General features: G+C 40.9%; 1 protein-coding gene across 1 annotated transcript in view; it reads right to left on the reverse strand.

The window, feature by feature from the left end:
• Nucleotides 1-267: 267 nt before the first annotated feature.
• Nucleotides 268-14,227, reverse strand: part of LOC310827442 (sodium channel protein type 2 subunit alpha-like) — a 72,717-nt gene continuing 58,757 nt past the window's right edge. Inside the window, exons 22-28 of the mRNA XM_083703498.1 lie at nucleotides 11,556-11,678; nucleotides 8,098-8,379; nucleotides 7,812-7,865; nucleotides 7,305-7,442; nucleotides 5,937-6,041; nucleotides 4,972-5,242; nucleotides 268-3,233 (exon numbers count right to left, since the gene is read on the reverse strand). Coding sequence (XP_083559624.1) covers nucleotides 2,038-3,233; nucleotides 4,972-5,242; nucleotides 5,937-6,041; nucleotides 7,305-7,442; nucleotides 7,812-7,865; nucleotides 8,098-8,379; nucleotides 11,556-11,678 — 2,169 coding nt within the window. The 3' untranslated portion in view covers nucleotides 268-2,037. The remainder of the gene's footprint in view (nucleotides 3,234-4,971; nucleotides 5,243-5,936; nucleotides 6,042-7,304; nucleotides 7,443-7,811; nucleotides 7,866-8,097; nucleotides 8,380-11,555; nucleotides 11,679-14,227) is intronic.

Here is a 14,227-nt window from a genome sequence, read left to right on the forward strand (position 1 = left end):
CCGGGGCTCGCCCCTTTCGTTCCCCCAGCAGCAGCGGTTTGGAGGTCTTGGGCCCCCCCCAATATTTTTTATAAGTCGGTATGGGCCCCCGCCCCCCCAATATTTTTTATAAGTCGGCACCCCTGCTTTTATCTCCAACAATCATCTGACTCAGCACAAAGCAGAATGAAGTGGGCTCTGCCCATTATTCCTCGAGCGTTGATGATTATGTAGCCGAAACAGCAACAACATGCTTAATTGGAATGAGTTACAAAGCAGAGCAAGCAACAAAGTCTCCATCATTTTATTTTATTTTTATTTTCGTATTGTGGAGGTTTCAACTGAAAGATACAATGAATGTAAAGTAAACAAAATGACTGTGGAAAAGAAAATTACATGAATCTGAACTGAATCTTATGTACATTATGCTGCCATTTTTTTTATACATTATTTATATATGCTAACTGCATTGTCAACAGGATAAACAGCTTACAGTATTCTCAATACTGTCTTGGTCTACACTGTATTGTAGCCTGTTGAAACTTTAGAAGGCTGAGAGGAAAAAATGGGGGGAAAGCTCATTGATAACTGCCAACTATTGCTCAGTGATAGGAAGAAATGAGGCGATTTCATTCACTTCACTACTTCCTCTAGAAAATGAAAGTGGATCATGGAAGGAGCAAGGTGCAGTCGTAGCAAAGGCAATATTCACATGCACCAGTGCCCTCCCAGTTATCTGTAATGGTATAGAATATCAGATATCATCTGCCGAGAGCTTGCAAGCTAGACCTGCTGTGGCACATGTTTGCAGAAATACACTGTGGCCAAACCATTTGCTTGTATGCTCAAATATGTACAACTATAAAATGAGTATTTACATCACAGAGTTAAACTGGTGTTTGTTTTTTGTCTTTGTTTCTAAGATTTAGGCATGAACTATACTGAGAGCAGAGGACTATACAGTACTTTTAAGACAAAGTAATACTTTTAAGACCCTATCCTTTTTTGCCCATTTCCGGGCCTATTTTTGCACTACTTTACTCCCGAAACCATTTGACCAGTCAACAGGCACCTCTGGCATGGGACACTTTTGTCTGTTCCCTATTCCTGCTGCATAGATGCTCGGTACTGGGAATTAACCTGTGACGGAAGTGATTGTTCCATGCAGAGACGATCTCACCTTGGGCAAAGGGCTGGATTTAGAGAAATACCTAGGACTGAGATAGTGTGTATATGCTCGGATTGAGTGATCAGCATAAAAATAATCCATTTGGGGATTTTTTTTTATCAACTGCAGGCACAAGTGGATTTGCCTGATCGGTCAACAGAAGGTGTAAAATCGCTTTTTAAAAAAACATCGGAGCCAACCTTGAAATACGGAAGAGGTTAAAAACTCTGCCTGATGACGTCACGTCGGTTCCATGCAGGATCTGTTAAGCGCAGCATGCCTTCATGCAGTTTGCTTCTCTGTCTGCATGTGACAGAGAACCAGAGAGTAAAATACGTGGTCCTGGTAACCCCACCCCTTCCCTCCCGCCACAACAGAAAACCCGTTTTACAAAAATAGTCACATATAATAGTAAACACCCTGTGAATGTTTTTTGTTTTTAATGATAAACCCACCTACACTGTTTGTGTGTGTAAAAATATGGCAAATGTGGCAGTTGAAATAGACACAGTGAAAACACTTACCGACCAAGTGTCTTGCAGTATATTAAACACATAGGCTATAGCGTTGTGCACCTCTTGGAACAGCCATATTGTTTCTGTTCCTGTCTGTCTCTCTTCCACCCTGCCGGCTGTGAGTAAAGCAGGCTCCTACCCTGTTTTACAGAGTTAGTTTGGTGACGAGGGGTCACTGTCTTGTTATAGGCACTGACCTTTAGAGAGATTTTATCTGTTTATATACATATATAGATATATCTATGTAATATATTTATAAAGTATAAACTGACAGGTTTGGCATAAATCTCCCAAGGGAGTCTCGCTGACAGGATACGTACCCTTTCAAAGGCTGTAAACAAATTTGCACACAAACAGGAACGTAAAAAGTTTCCTTCACTTTTTGCTAGCCCTGGCATCTTTACTTTTATAGTCTCTGTCCGTTTTGCCCTTTTCATATTTCTGTTTGCCTGGCTTGGTAACGCTATCGTAGGAAGGTGGGGAGGTGGTGGAGGAGCTTTCCTCTGTTTTCTCCGGAGGAGTCAAGTTCCTGTTAAATTTATCAGGAATCGTGTCTTTGATGGGAAGGGCAATGCCGTCTTTGCACTTGTCTTTATTATACATAGAGGTCACTTTTTTCACTTTTTGTTTTAAGAGGAAACTCCTGAAAGCCCGCTGGATGATGGTAGCAGACACTTCCTCTTGCTTTCGTTTCAGGGTGGTTGTAATTGGCTCATAGGACACTTTCGAAGGGTTGGCTGCCATGAACCGGTCTTCCATTTGCACTCTGAGCAAATCCATTTCTTCGCTTTCTCCCAAAACACGCTTTGTAAAGGCAAACAAGATGTCAAGGCAGTGAATTCGGTCACCACTTACCATGGGTAGATCCATCGCAATAAGCTGAACATGGTTTGGTTTTGCAATGAGAAGAGGCGGCTCCAGAGAAGCTGCAAAATCAAAGAGTTTGCAGTACTCGATAAACTGGGTTGCATCCGGATCAAACTTTTCCCAAACCTCATAGAACATCTCAAAGTCGTCCTCGCTCAAAGGCTCAGCACTCTCTTCTGTAGCAACACTGAAGTTCTCCAAAATCACAGCAATATACATGTTCACTACAACTAAAAATGATATTATAATGTAACTAACAAAGAAGAAGATCCCAACGGAGGGATTGCCACAGTCTCCTTTGACCGAACTTCCTGGGTGGTCTATCTCAGGGTCACAGTCTGGCGGCCCACTGTTGAGAATGGGAGCTAGCAACCCATCCCAGCCAGCAGAGGTGGTGATTTGAAAGAGACAGAGCATGCTGTTGCCAAAAGTTTCAAAGTTGAACATGTCATCAATGCCCACTTCTCTCTTCACGTAGGCAAAGTTGGACATTCCAAATATAGCGTAGATGAACATGACCAGGAAAAGGAGAAGACCGATGTTGAACAAGGCAGGGAGAGACATCATCAAGGCAAAAAGTAGAGTGCGGATCCCTTTAGCACCCTTGATGAGACGCAGGATGCGACCTATCCTGGCAAGTCGGATCACTCGGAACAAGGTTGGTGATACAAAGTATTTTTCAATGATTTCTGCTAGGAACATACCTGCAAAGAAAAATATTTAAGGCAACACCAGTTTTATAACCAGATATTTCATATTGTGTAAGAACATGAATTGGACATTATACTCAAGATTCATGCTATGAGCTGGTTTGCAGGTTGTGCTGAACCATAGTTTGTTTTAAACTATAGTTTATATCCTTCTCACTCCCTGCACATCTTCAGTCACACCCCCATGCGGGTGCTCTGCACAACACAAACAAACCACAGTATGGCTTGTTGTGTCATGCAGACCATGATTGTGGTAAGACAGAAATAAGCAAAGGTTTGTTCTTGACATTTTTAACTGACCACTCATGATTTTTTTTATTTAAAAAATCAAACCACTTTGGGGGTTTGCATGACATGACAAGCTATACTATGGTTTGTTTCTGCTGTGTGTGGCACCCATGGAGGGGGAAGTTATGTAAAGAGAGGGAGACATTTTCACAATTACACATGATTTAAAACCAACTATGGTTTAGTGTGCTGGGTGAACCAGCTCCATGGGTGAAAGAAATCTAAAGCAAAGGGAGTTGTTTTCTAGGATGCCTTGAATATGACCATATTAGTCACAGGGAAAGAGAACACAACATGAATGTCAGCATGTGAATGTAATTTAATATGTCCCAGTTGTGCTCATACTGTAAATATTAATGTTTTTCTTAATGCAGATACATAAGACAGAGGTACACAAAGCATAACCACAGGGAAGTAGGTTATCTTGTAAAACATCTTGAAAACGTGTGTTGTTTTTAATTACAATGTGAAACTTGTGAGAGAACTATGTGGATGTAATTTAATATACATGAAGCTTAATAATGAAGAAAAACAAATATTCTATTTTGTCATTTGTTAATATTCAGTTATCTTAAGCACATTTTACAACTGTTAATTTGATAGCATCACAAAATGAGTAAGAAATATAACAGAAATTCATTAAAAAATGATTTAAAAAAACATTCCAAAATGGTTTGGCTGACTTTAGAGTGCTAGTCAGACTGTGGTTAGGACATAAAGGTAAAGGTAAAGGGACCCCTGACCATTAGGTCCAGTCGTGACCGACTCTGGGGTTATTGGCTGAGGGAGCCGACGTACAGCTTCTGGGTCATGTGACCAGAATGACTAAGCCACTTCTGGCGAACCAGAGCAGCGCACGGAAACGCCATTTACCTTCCCTCCAGAGTGGTACCTATTTATCTACTTGCACTTTTGTGCTTTCGAACTGCTAGGTTGGCAGGAGCAGGGACTGAGCAACGGGAGCTCACTCCGTCGCGGGGATTTGAACCGCCAACTTTCTGATCGGCAAGTCCTAGGCTCTGTGGTTTAACCCACAGCGCCACCCACGTCCCTTGTGGTTAGGACATATGATGAAGCAAATTTGTGTTTTTCTGAAGGATCTACTTACATGATAACTTTTGTCTACAAATATCACACTTACCTTCACAGGTACCTTCATGAAATATTATACATGTGGGGGGGAAGCGTTCATCATATGGTCATATGTAGCCAGCATATATGTATAGATTTATTTATTTTCTGTTTGTAAGCACAACAGGAAGTCACAGCCAACCATGCCTTCCCACTGCTTTTACATCGTGCAACAGACAGGTGTCCATTCATCATACACAATTATGTGGGTGTGACATAAGCACTTCTCCAGTTTGAAAAGGGGACCCCCCCCACACACAATATGCGAAAAGGCTCGTTAGGCTACGCCTTCATGGAAAGAAATGGTTCTTACCTACAATGGAGAGAATGACAACTACGAAATCAAAGATGTTCCATCCGATGGTGAAGTAATAATGACGGAGTGAAATCAGTTTGAGTACACATTCGCCAGTGAAAAGCACAATGAACACTAGATTAATCCTAGATAAAATGGTTTCCATTTCTTTACTTTGGTCATCTGTTTCCACCATCATGGTGACCATGTTAAGGCAGATAAGAATCATGATGCTGATGTCAAAGGCTTGTTTTGTTACAAAATCAAAGACCATGCCTTGGAATTTGTTCTGTTAAAAATAAAAACAGAAAATGTGAACAATGTGAAAATAACTCTCTTTACAAACATCTCGCAAATTGCCGCCACTGCCTCTACATTGTGGAAGTTCTTTCATCTGTCATACAAGAAGCATCACCTATTAGTTACTTCAGAGAATTTGTGAAGACATATTTTTTTTGGCTCAGACTTTCCCTGACCCATAAAATGGGACCTGCTTATTTCTGAATCCCTCTTTTTACCTGTGCCTATTGTTGTTATTACTATTATTTCTTCCAATCTTTCATCATAAGGTCCTAGGGCAGGTTACAACCATTTACAATATTAATACCACTGCCATGTAGCTCTGTTGGCGACAGTATGGGGCTGATAACACCAAGGTTGCAAGTTTGATCCCCCTATGGGACAGCTGCATAGTCCTGCATTGCAGAGGGTTGGACTAGATGATCCTTGGGCGTCCCTTCTAACTCTATAATTCTGTGAGTCTACGAGTCTAACAGTGTAAAACAAACCAGTCACAAAAATAAGCTGTAAACAAACTTCTCAGGTATCGAAGCCCAGGGTAAAGAAGTTTATAGTTTTATTTTTTCATGTTATTTTTGCGTACTGCTTAGATTTTTTAAAAAATAGTATATTAAATGGCTTATATAGACTTTCGATAGACAACGCTGAATCTTCAAATATATGAAGTAGAAAGAAATCCTTACCCCTGGTCTCGGTATAGGTTTTTGTGGCTTTTTAGACCCTAATTTCTTCATGGCATTATAATATTTCTTCTGTTCTTCCGTCATAAAGATGTCCTGGCCTCCAAAGTAAAGAAATGAAACGAAAACAAATCATGTTACAAAACACGTCCGCAGATTAACTTATGCTCTGCTTAACTGAGTGCATTTTAAAACACTGGTTAAAACACCACGTAAGTTCCAGCTTATACTAGAGGCCAATGAGAGCCTTCATAGGCCAACGCATATTACTCTCATATTACACCATATTGATAGCCTACCAAGCTATTTCATGGGCCCAGTTTCGGCCTTTATGGTAAGGTTACCAGACATCCCCGTTTCCCGGGGACAGTCCCTGGATTTACAAATCACTCCCCTGACAAAATCTATCTATCTAGTAGGAAGTTGAAAAGTGTCCCCGGATTCATTGAAAAAAATCTGGTAGCCTTACTTTATGGTCCTAAATGGAAATCATGAACGTCAACACGACCCACAAGTACGCATCCACTTAAATGAACAGCCGGGGTCATTCTCCCTAACACTTTGTTATCTGAGGCAGGTAGTCAGTTTGGGTCCTGGACCAGATTTGTGCAAGTAGCCTATTTGGTTCCATTGTGACCATCTTTTCGTCACACTGTAAATGATGCTTTTTAGCATAATCAAGGGGTGGGTAGGACTTGCAAGATGATTAATTGTGCATTCATTTTGCCTCTTTTCTGGCTTTGCTGCTGTGCTGTAATGTTTTTAGCGTTTTCAATGTTTCATTTAGACTTGATTGCTGTCTAGGGGCCTTTATAAAGACAGAAAAGCGGAATATATATTCCCCCAACCCCCCAAGTTACACATTACAAGTTAAACTCTCAAGGTCTTGAAGTGATATCATACTTTTTTATTTATTTTTTTTACTTCAAGTTCATAGTGGTGGAGCAGAAATAAATGTCAGCTTCTAAAGCGAGCATTTTATATAAATGAAAAACTGTCTATTCTTTTAATGTTCTAAGATGATTACTTCACACCAGGCAGGACTTAGGTTTGGCGATTAAAAAACCCACACCAAATATTTATAGCACAGTGGTACCTCGGTTTTCAAACATCTCGGAAGTTGAACGTTTTGGTTTTCGAACGCTGAAAACCTGGCAGTAAATGCTTCAGTTTTCGAACACGCCTTGGAAGTTGAACATGCCACACGGCTTCCGCTGAGTGCAAGTTCCGGAGGCCTAACTGTCGGCTACTGAGTCCTCAGTTTTTGAACATTTCGGAACTCGAATGGGCTTCCATGGTATTACATTCAAAAACCGAGGTACCACTGTAGCTTTATTTTCAGAGAATAGAGAAAAGCCCTTAAATACTTATCTTCTTTTTTTGTTGATTGAAGTTATCTATGATGACACCAATGAAAAGGTTTAAAGTAAAAAATGATCCAAAGATGATGAAGATAACAAAATAAAGATACATGTAGAGGTTGTCCTCATAATACGGCTGATCTTCTACCTACAATCCAACAAGAAATTGCAGGATCTCAACATAGACACACGAAGCAGAAAACAACCACCCATTTTCTTCAAAGCACACCAATTCAATCAAAAGAAGAAGAAGAAGAAGAAGAAGAAGAAGAAGAAGAAGAAGAAGAAACAGTCTAGCATGTGTATCTATCTGTATGCAACTACTGTGTTATAAACAATGAGCCCAAAATTTGAGTGGTTTTTTTAGTTCCTTAGGTCAGGAGACCTATGGGCTGGTCATCTGTACATCACAGTAAAACCAACAATATTTTGACTGCAGGGATTGTCAAGCCGACTCCCACGAGTTACCAACAGAATTAGTGCTTACATGTATGATGGAATGTATACTGATACTTACGTCTCTTGAATCAACAGCTGCATACATAATATCCATCCATCCTTTAAAAGTAGCCTGCAGATAAAATGCAAACATTAAGCACAGTTGTAAACATACAGACATGTATGCAGGGAATGTTGATGTCAAAATTTGGCGGAGAAGTTGTATCAATACCGCCTGTGGCGCAATGGGTCAGAGTGTCTGGCTGTTAACTAGGTTATTGGTTTGAGCCCACCCAGGGATGGCCTGATCCTATGCACTGGTATTTTATGCAGGGAGTATAGAATAGGAAAACTAAACTACTTACAACTTGAAGCAGAGCGAGGTAACCAGCTCCAACATTGTCAAAATTTACTTTCACATTTTTCCACCGGGCAGGCTGATTGTCGTTGATGAGCTCCTCACACTGAGTTTTATTGTCAACCTCGCTAATATTAAACATTTCACCTGTCGTGGTGTTAACACAGTGGTAGAACTTGCCAGCAAACAGGTTTACGCCCATGATGCTGAAGATCAGCCAGAATATGAGGCAAACCAAGAGCACATTCATGATGGAAGGGATCGCGCCAACCAGAGCATTGACAACCACCTATCATGAAAATTGGACAGAAAAGAAAAAGAAAATTCCGATTTATCCTTTACAGCTGAAGAATATAGCTTCCAAATTTCTATTCGCGTCTTTACAATTTCGACACTTGGGCTGTTTTAAATACATATACACATATATGTGGGAGGGGGTTGATGCATGTTAATAGAAAATCCCGTTGTTAATGGTACAGTGCAAAAGAAACAAGACAAAGAAGCAGGAACTAAACTCTACAGGGAAAGCAAGTAAGTGCAAAAAGTAAAATAAAACCTGATAGTGGCAAGATGGAATCGTAACATTTGTGTGCACTAGGCAGGAAAAAAGAGAGAGAAAAAAGTTAAATACCAAGCATATAAATCAAAGACCGATAACTGCGCAACAAACTAGGCCTTCAAACAGGGAATGGCTGAGATGCTGAAGCAAAAAAATGCCATGAAGCAACTGCCTGGGTTTTAAGATGTCTTGTAAAGCAACAAGACTTTCTCCACTAAGCATTCAGTCTTCAACCCTAATTCTTTAATAAGCCTTTTAAATTTGCAGAACTTTGTGGAAGGAGAAAAGCATATTCCTGTTAAATATAGCCAAATAAATTCAAGACTGGTTTATGAAATAGCTACACTTCTCTTTAGGAAAACTATGTGCATTGATTTGACTTTACTCTAAAGTGAAGATACGACTTCTGAAGCAGCCTGAGCTTTTGTTGGCAAATGCACATTTCATTGGATGTTAATATTAAGTGCGGAATCCAATTCATGCCCTTGTGTTCACAGGAGGTATTTTGATTCAGCAGAGGTGTCTGCTAACAGAAGAGAAGAGGGGGCAATTATTTTTTTTGCATATTCCCCCTCACCACTGCAGTCCCCAGTGCCCCTCCTCCAAATTAGCTCCAGAGTTTGGGGGACCCCCCCCCCCCAGTTGGAAAGTGCAGAGGGAATTTGCAAAAACCACCTTCTCTTCCTTTTCCATTAGTGGATGCTGAATCAAAAGCCCTTCCGTGAGCACGAACATGTTTTGCATTAAACTAGATATCAAGATGTTTTGCATAAAAAACGGAGGAAATGTAAGGGTTTATTGCAATATAGGTGAAGCCTTGATACATGCTATACATGCATGGATTGTCTTGGGGACATATCCACCTTGCAGATCCACAATTTTGTTTGGCCTCTTCACTTGCTGAGGACTTTGCAACCCTTCTGCACCCTTCCATCATCTTGAAACCTACAGGCACTGAATAAACCGTCTCCCTATCCCCCCAACCCCAAATCATAAAACCTAAATTATTTACTGGAAGGCAGATATCAATGTGACCATCAGAGAGGTCAAATGAGTTGTTGAACCAAACCAGAAGCATCATATAAACATCCTAAAAGATGGCTGGGAACCTGTAGCTCTCTAGAGGTCATTGGACTCCAACTCCTCTCAGCCATAGAGGACTGGAGTTCCCACATTCTTGCCCTATAGATAGCCATCCTTATGACTTTAAAGTAAAAGACATCACGCACACTTTTCCCCAGGTGATGCAAATACTTTCTAATATACTGCTAATGAGGAGTTCATGCTCCTTAGCTTCACACTCAAGCTCTCTTTCATTGCCTTGTTTAGTATGCCTTTTTAGTCTACCAGGGTAAACTTTTATTATTTATTTCATAAAATTTATACACTGCTTGATCATAAAAGCAAACAAACCTCAAAGCGGTTGACAAAAAAGAGAAAGCAGTAAAATCAAGAGAAATTCACAACCATACTTTAAAACCATGCAAAAGTTAAAATACTAAAATCAGATTAAAATTGCCTCAACTTTCTAAGTATCTGGTTTGGTTGTCTAAACAAGAATGTTTTTAGGAGATACCCAAAAAGGGTATTATTATAGGGAGTTCCTAAGTGCAGGCACTGACACACTAAACAATCTAACAAATGTGGAACAGGTATTATATGTCACCTGCAGTGGTGGCAATTCTGTCCAATTTTCTCCTTGGAAAGAAAGATTGGGCTCTAGGGATTATGCAGCTCTTAAAAGATTTTCGTCTCCCCATTTGGTCTACAAATTTGTGTGGAAATTTTGTGAGATTCTGAAGGCTGGAGTCCAGTGCACTATCTACGGTAATTATCTGTGTGTCAAATCCCAATAAGCAGAATTCATTCCTGTTGTTCAATTTCATGACAGAACAATGCGGAATTTTGAGACCCTGAAAACTAAATTTGTGCCCTTATCATTTATGTGATTTGCGCTCCCTTCAGGTTTAGGTCCTTAGTACGGTGACCTTTATACACTGGAATATTGTGTTGTTAAAAGGTTTTTGATTTGAGTATAGATTCCTGACCACAAGTTCACTAGGTTGAACTATTAAACCATGAACACACTCACCTGCATTCTACTGCTGAAGTGACAGCAGTTAAGCCATCTTCAACGTGTTCTCTACCATTTTCAAATGATGCTCAGATTGAAACCATGCAACTTTTATTTAATGCTGTGTAGCCTTGTCGGGAATGCATACAGGGCTGTATGTATGTGGGAGTGCAGGATATTATGCCTGGTGGAGCATTTATAACTCTTCTGCCTGCAAAAGTATCCTTGAAAGTATGTGGGCAATGCTTGTTGAAAGCTCAGAAGCCAGGCCTGTGGCTAAACAAGCTTTTTTTTGGGGGGGGGGGCAGGAATGCAGCTGCTTCAGTTCAATCCTTTGGCCCTCCCATGACTCATAAGACTATGCAACATGGAAAAAATTGCCAAACAAACTATGTAACAGAGAAATATAAATGCACAATTTCTCAGTCTGTGTAACCCAATGATGTTCCAAAATCCAGCTTTCCTTGCTGCAAACTTTGGACTGCCTGACCTCAATATTTTAATCCGGGAGTTGCCAAGTACACATAGCCCTGTACACTCACACACAAATCTGATCATTCTCGAGTGTCTTAACACAACCAATGCAATCCTGAAATAACTTTTAAGCAACATACATGCAAGGGACCGAGATGTAAATGCTTGGCTGAGAAGGAAAACTCCTCAAAGACTGTAGAACTGATAAGCTTTTAGAAACGCTGGTGACTGCGGCATGCGGTAAAGAAAAAAAAATATATAGTGCAACATTTCAACATGGATTTGTCATTCTTTATTCTGCGTGGATAGTCATGTTTCATGCACATATTATTTCAGGGTCATTTCATGGCTATCTCACCCTCATTCCTTCAAATCGTGACAGGGCTCTTAAAGGCCTCAAAGCTCTTAGTGTTCGAAGTGATTTAATGGCACCCAGTTCAGAATAGCCCAGAGCATTGGCTACTAAACTAACCAATGAAACCTGCAGGTGGGGAAAAAAAAGGTAAAACACGTTAGTGTGTTTCCTTTTAATACAGACATAGAGAACAAGGTTGTTGTTGTTGTTATTAATAATAATAATAATAATAATAATAATATTTATACCCCGCCCATCTGACTGGGTTTCCCCAGCCACTCTGGGCGGTTTCCAGCAAAATATTAAAATACAATAATTCATCAAATATTAAAAGCTTCCCTAAACTGGGCTGCCTTCAGGTGTCTTCTAAAACCACAAAACCAGGATTCACTTGACCTGAGGCCCAGAACTTGTCTTCAAACTGAGGCTCAGTACTACCCACATGACTGGCAGCAGCCCTCTAGGATTTCAGACAGGAGCCCTACCCGGAGATGCTAGGAATTGAATCTGGGACCTTCTGCATGCCAAACATGTGCTCTGCCACTAACTACAGTCTTCCCCTTCCCCTATTGCAAAACAGACACACGGTGTGGTGGTGAACCCAGCCATAACACGAAGGTCAGGGCCAGGCCTAGGTCTCCTGGCTGCTGCCTTCAGGGTCGCTAGTTGCTGCTGCTCCCTGTCAGTTCCAGTGAATCTCATGAGTGAGGAGGAGCGTGCAAATACAGTGGTACCTCGGGTTAAGTACTTAATTCGTTCCAGAGGTCTGTTCTTAACCTGAAACTGTTCTTAACCTGAAGTACCACTTTAGCCAATGGGGCCTCCTGCCGCCGCCATGCTGCCGGAGCGGCATGTTGACTGGGGAAAGTGGTGTTGTAAAAGCAAGACACATTTGCCCATATGAGTAGTAACAAGGCCTAACCCTATTGAGAAACGTCTGAAGATCAGACAAGAACATGGTGGCATGTTCAATGGAGAGAAAGCAAAGTACGAGGGAACGAATTACTCCAAACCTTTCTAAATCATGCTGAGAGGAATCTGCCGATTTAATCATACACCCCTTCAAACTGTGGATGTGTTCTTGGCTATTGTAAATTACTTATTCTTTTGTTTTACACTTTCTTGCTTGCTTCCGCCCCTCTCTCAAGCAATGAGATAAATCAGAATAAGAAAAGAAGGAAGGAATGTGGTTCAGGAGATATAAGGCACTGAAGGTGAGATTAATATGTGTTATTTTAGCCTACTTTCATTAGGCACACTGACATAACAAGTGTCAGGAAGTTAAAAGTACAGCAAGATAACATGGGAGCTAACCTACTATTCTTTCCCTTTGCACACGGGGGGGAAGGAAGTGAGCATTAGTTTCCACTCTGCTCAGGATAAATCAGGATGAAAGTTAACTCCCCACTTCTCAATCCTTACGATTTCATTGCAGGTATCAAATTATTCTATCAGATAAGCAAAAACTGGGACAATAACACAAGTTTCAGGTTGACCTCTCACCATGACAATCAGTTATTATCAATGCATAGTTTGTCAGTTCAAGCTTAACTGGGAGAAGTTCAATTATTTATTCAGTAAGCCATTCTAACCAGCTGCTCTGTATGTATACAGTGGTACCTCGGTTTACAAACTTAATCTGTTCTGGAAGTCCGTTCTTAAACTGAAACCGTTCTTACATCGAGGCACACTTTCCCTAATGAGGCCTCCTGCCGCCGGTGCACTTCCACTGTTTGGATTCTGTTCTTAGACCGAAGTAAAGTTTGCAAACCAGGACACTACTTCCGGTTTTGTGTAGTTTGTAAACCGAATCGTTTGTAAACAGGACTGTAATTAAACCGAGGAACCACTGTATAAATATCTATTCTGGCCCGCCTCAAATAAAATAAAGCCGCCTCAGGTAATATATAAGACTTTAGAATAACATTGTCCTAAAAAGCTGTTAATAAGACTGCATCTTCTTGGTCACTATGACTTACTTTGACACACTTTTCTGTTAAGTGGCAGGATGAGTGATATGCAGATGCAACTGAGCATATCTCACTGAAGCGGCTATTCAGGAGCAGCGGTTGGTCCTTTCGGCAGTGCTCAGAAAGAGGGTGGGCTACTGAGCATCTGTTCCTTGGTCTCTCCATAGTCTTGATCAGTTGTTAAGCCTAGCACGCACTCCAGACTGCCCCCCTGTGCAGGTAACATTGCTCGGTCCCTGCTCCTGCCAACCTAGCAGTTTGAAAGCACGTCAAAGTGCAAGTAGATAAATAGGTACCACTCCGTCAGGAAGGTAAACAATGTTTCCATGCACTGCCAGAAGCGGCTTAGTCATGCTGGCCACATGACCTGGAAGCTGTATGCCGGCTCCCTCGGCCAATAAAGCGGGAAGGGCACTGCAACCCCAGAGTCGGTCACGACTGGAACTAATGGTCAGGGATCCCTTTACCTTTACCTTTTACTGTTCTTTACCACATACATATTTTCATATATTAGATCTTGAGCCTGCAGGCATGGTTCCTTTTTAACTTTTGTACAAATAATATTTTTTTACGACTGTTACTGTGTTACAAGACATTTGCGTTCCATGGTGGGTGATTTTTCTTCATGTCAGCACAATTTATTTCTTGAACAGTCTGTGAGGTAAAAATCTTCCCACTTCACTTGCCCAGAGCAGTTTTCCAACT

This window comes from Podarcis gaigeae (assembly GCF_964106915.1).
Source record: "Podarcis gaigeae genome assembly, chromosome: 1".
Classification (NCBI taxonomy): Eukaryota; Metazoa; Chordata; class Lepidosauria; order Squamata; family Lacertidae; genus Podarcis; species Podarcis gaigeae.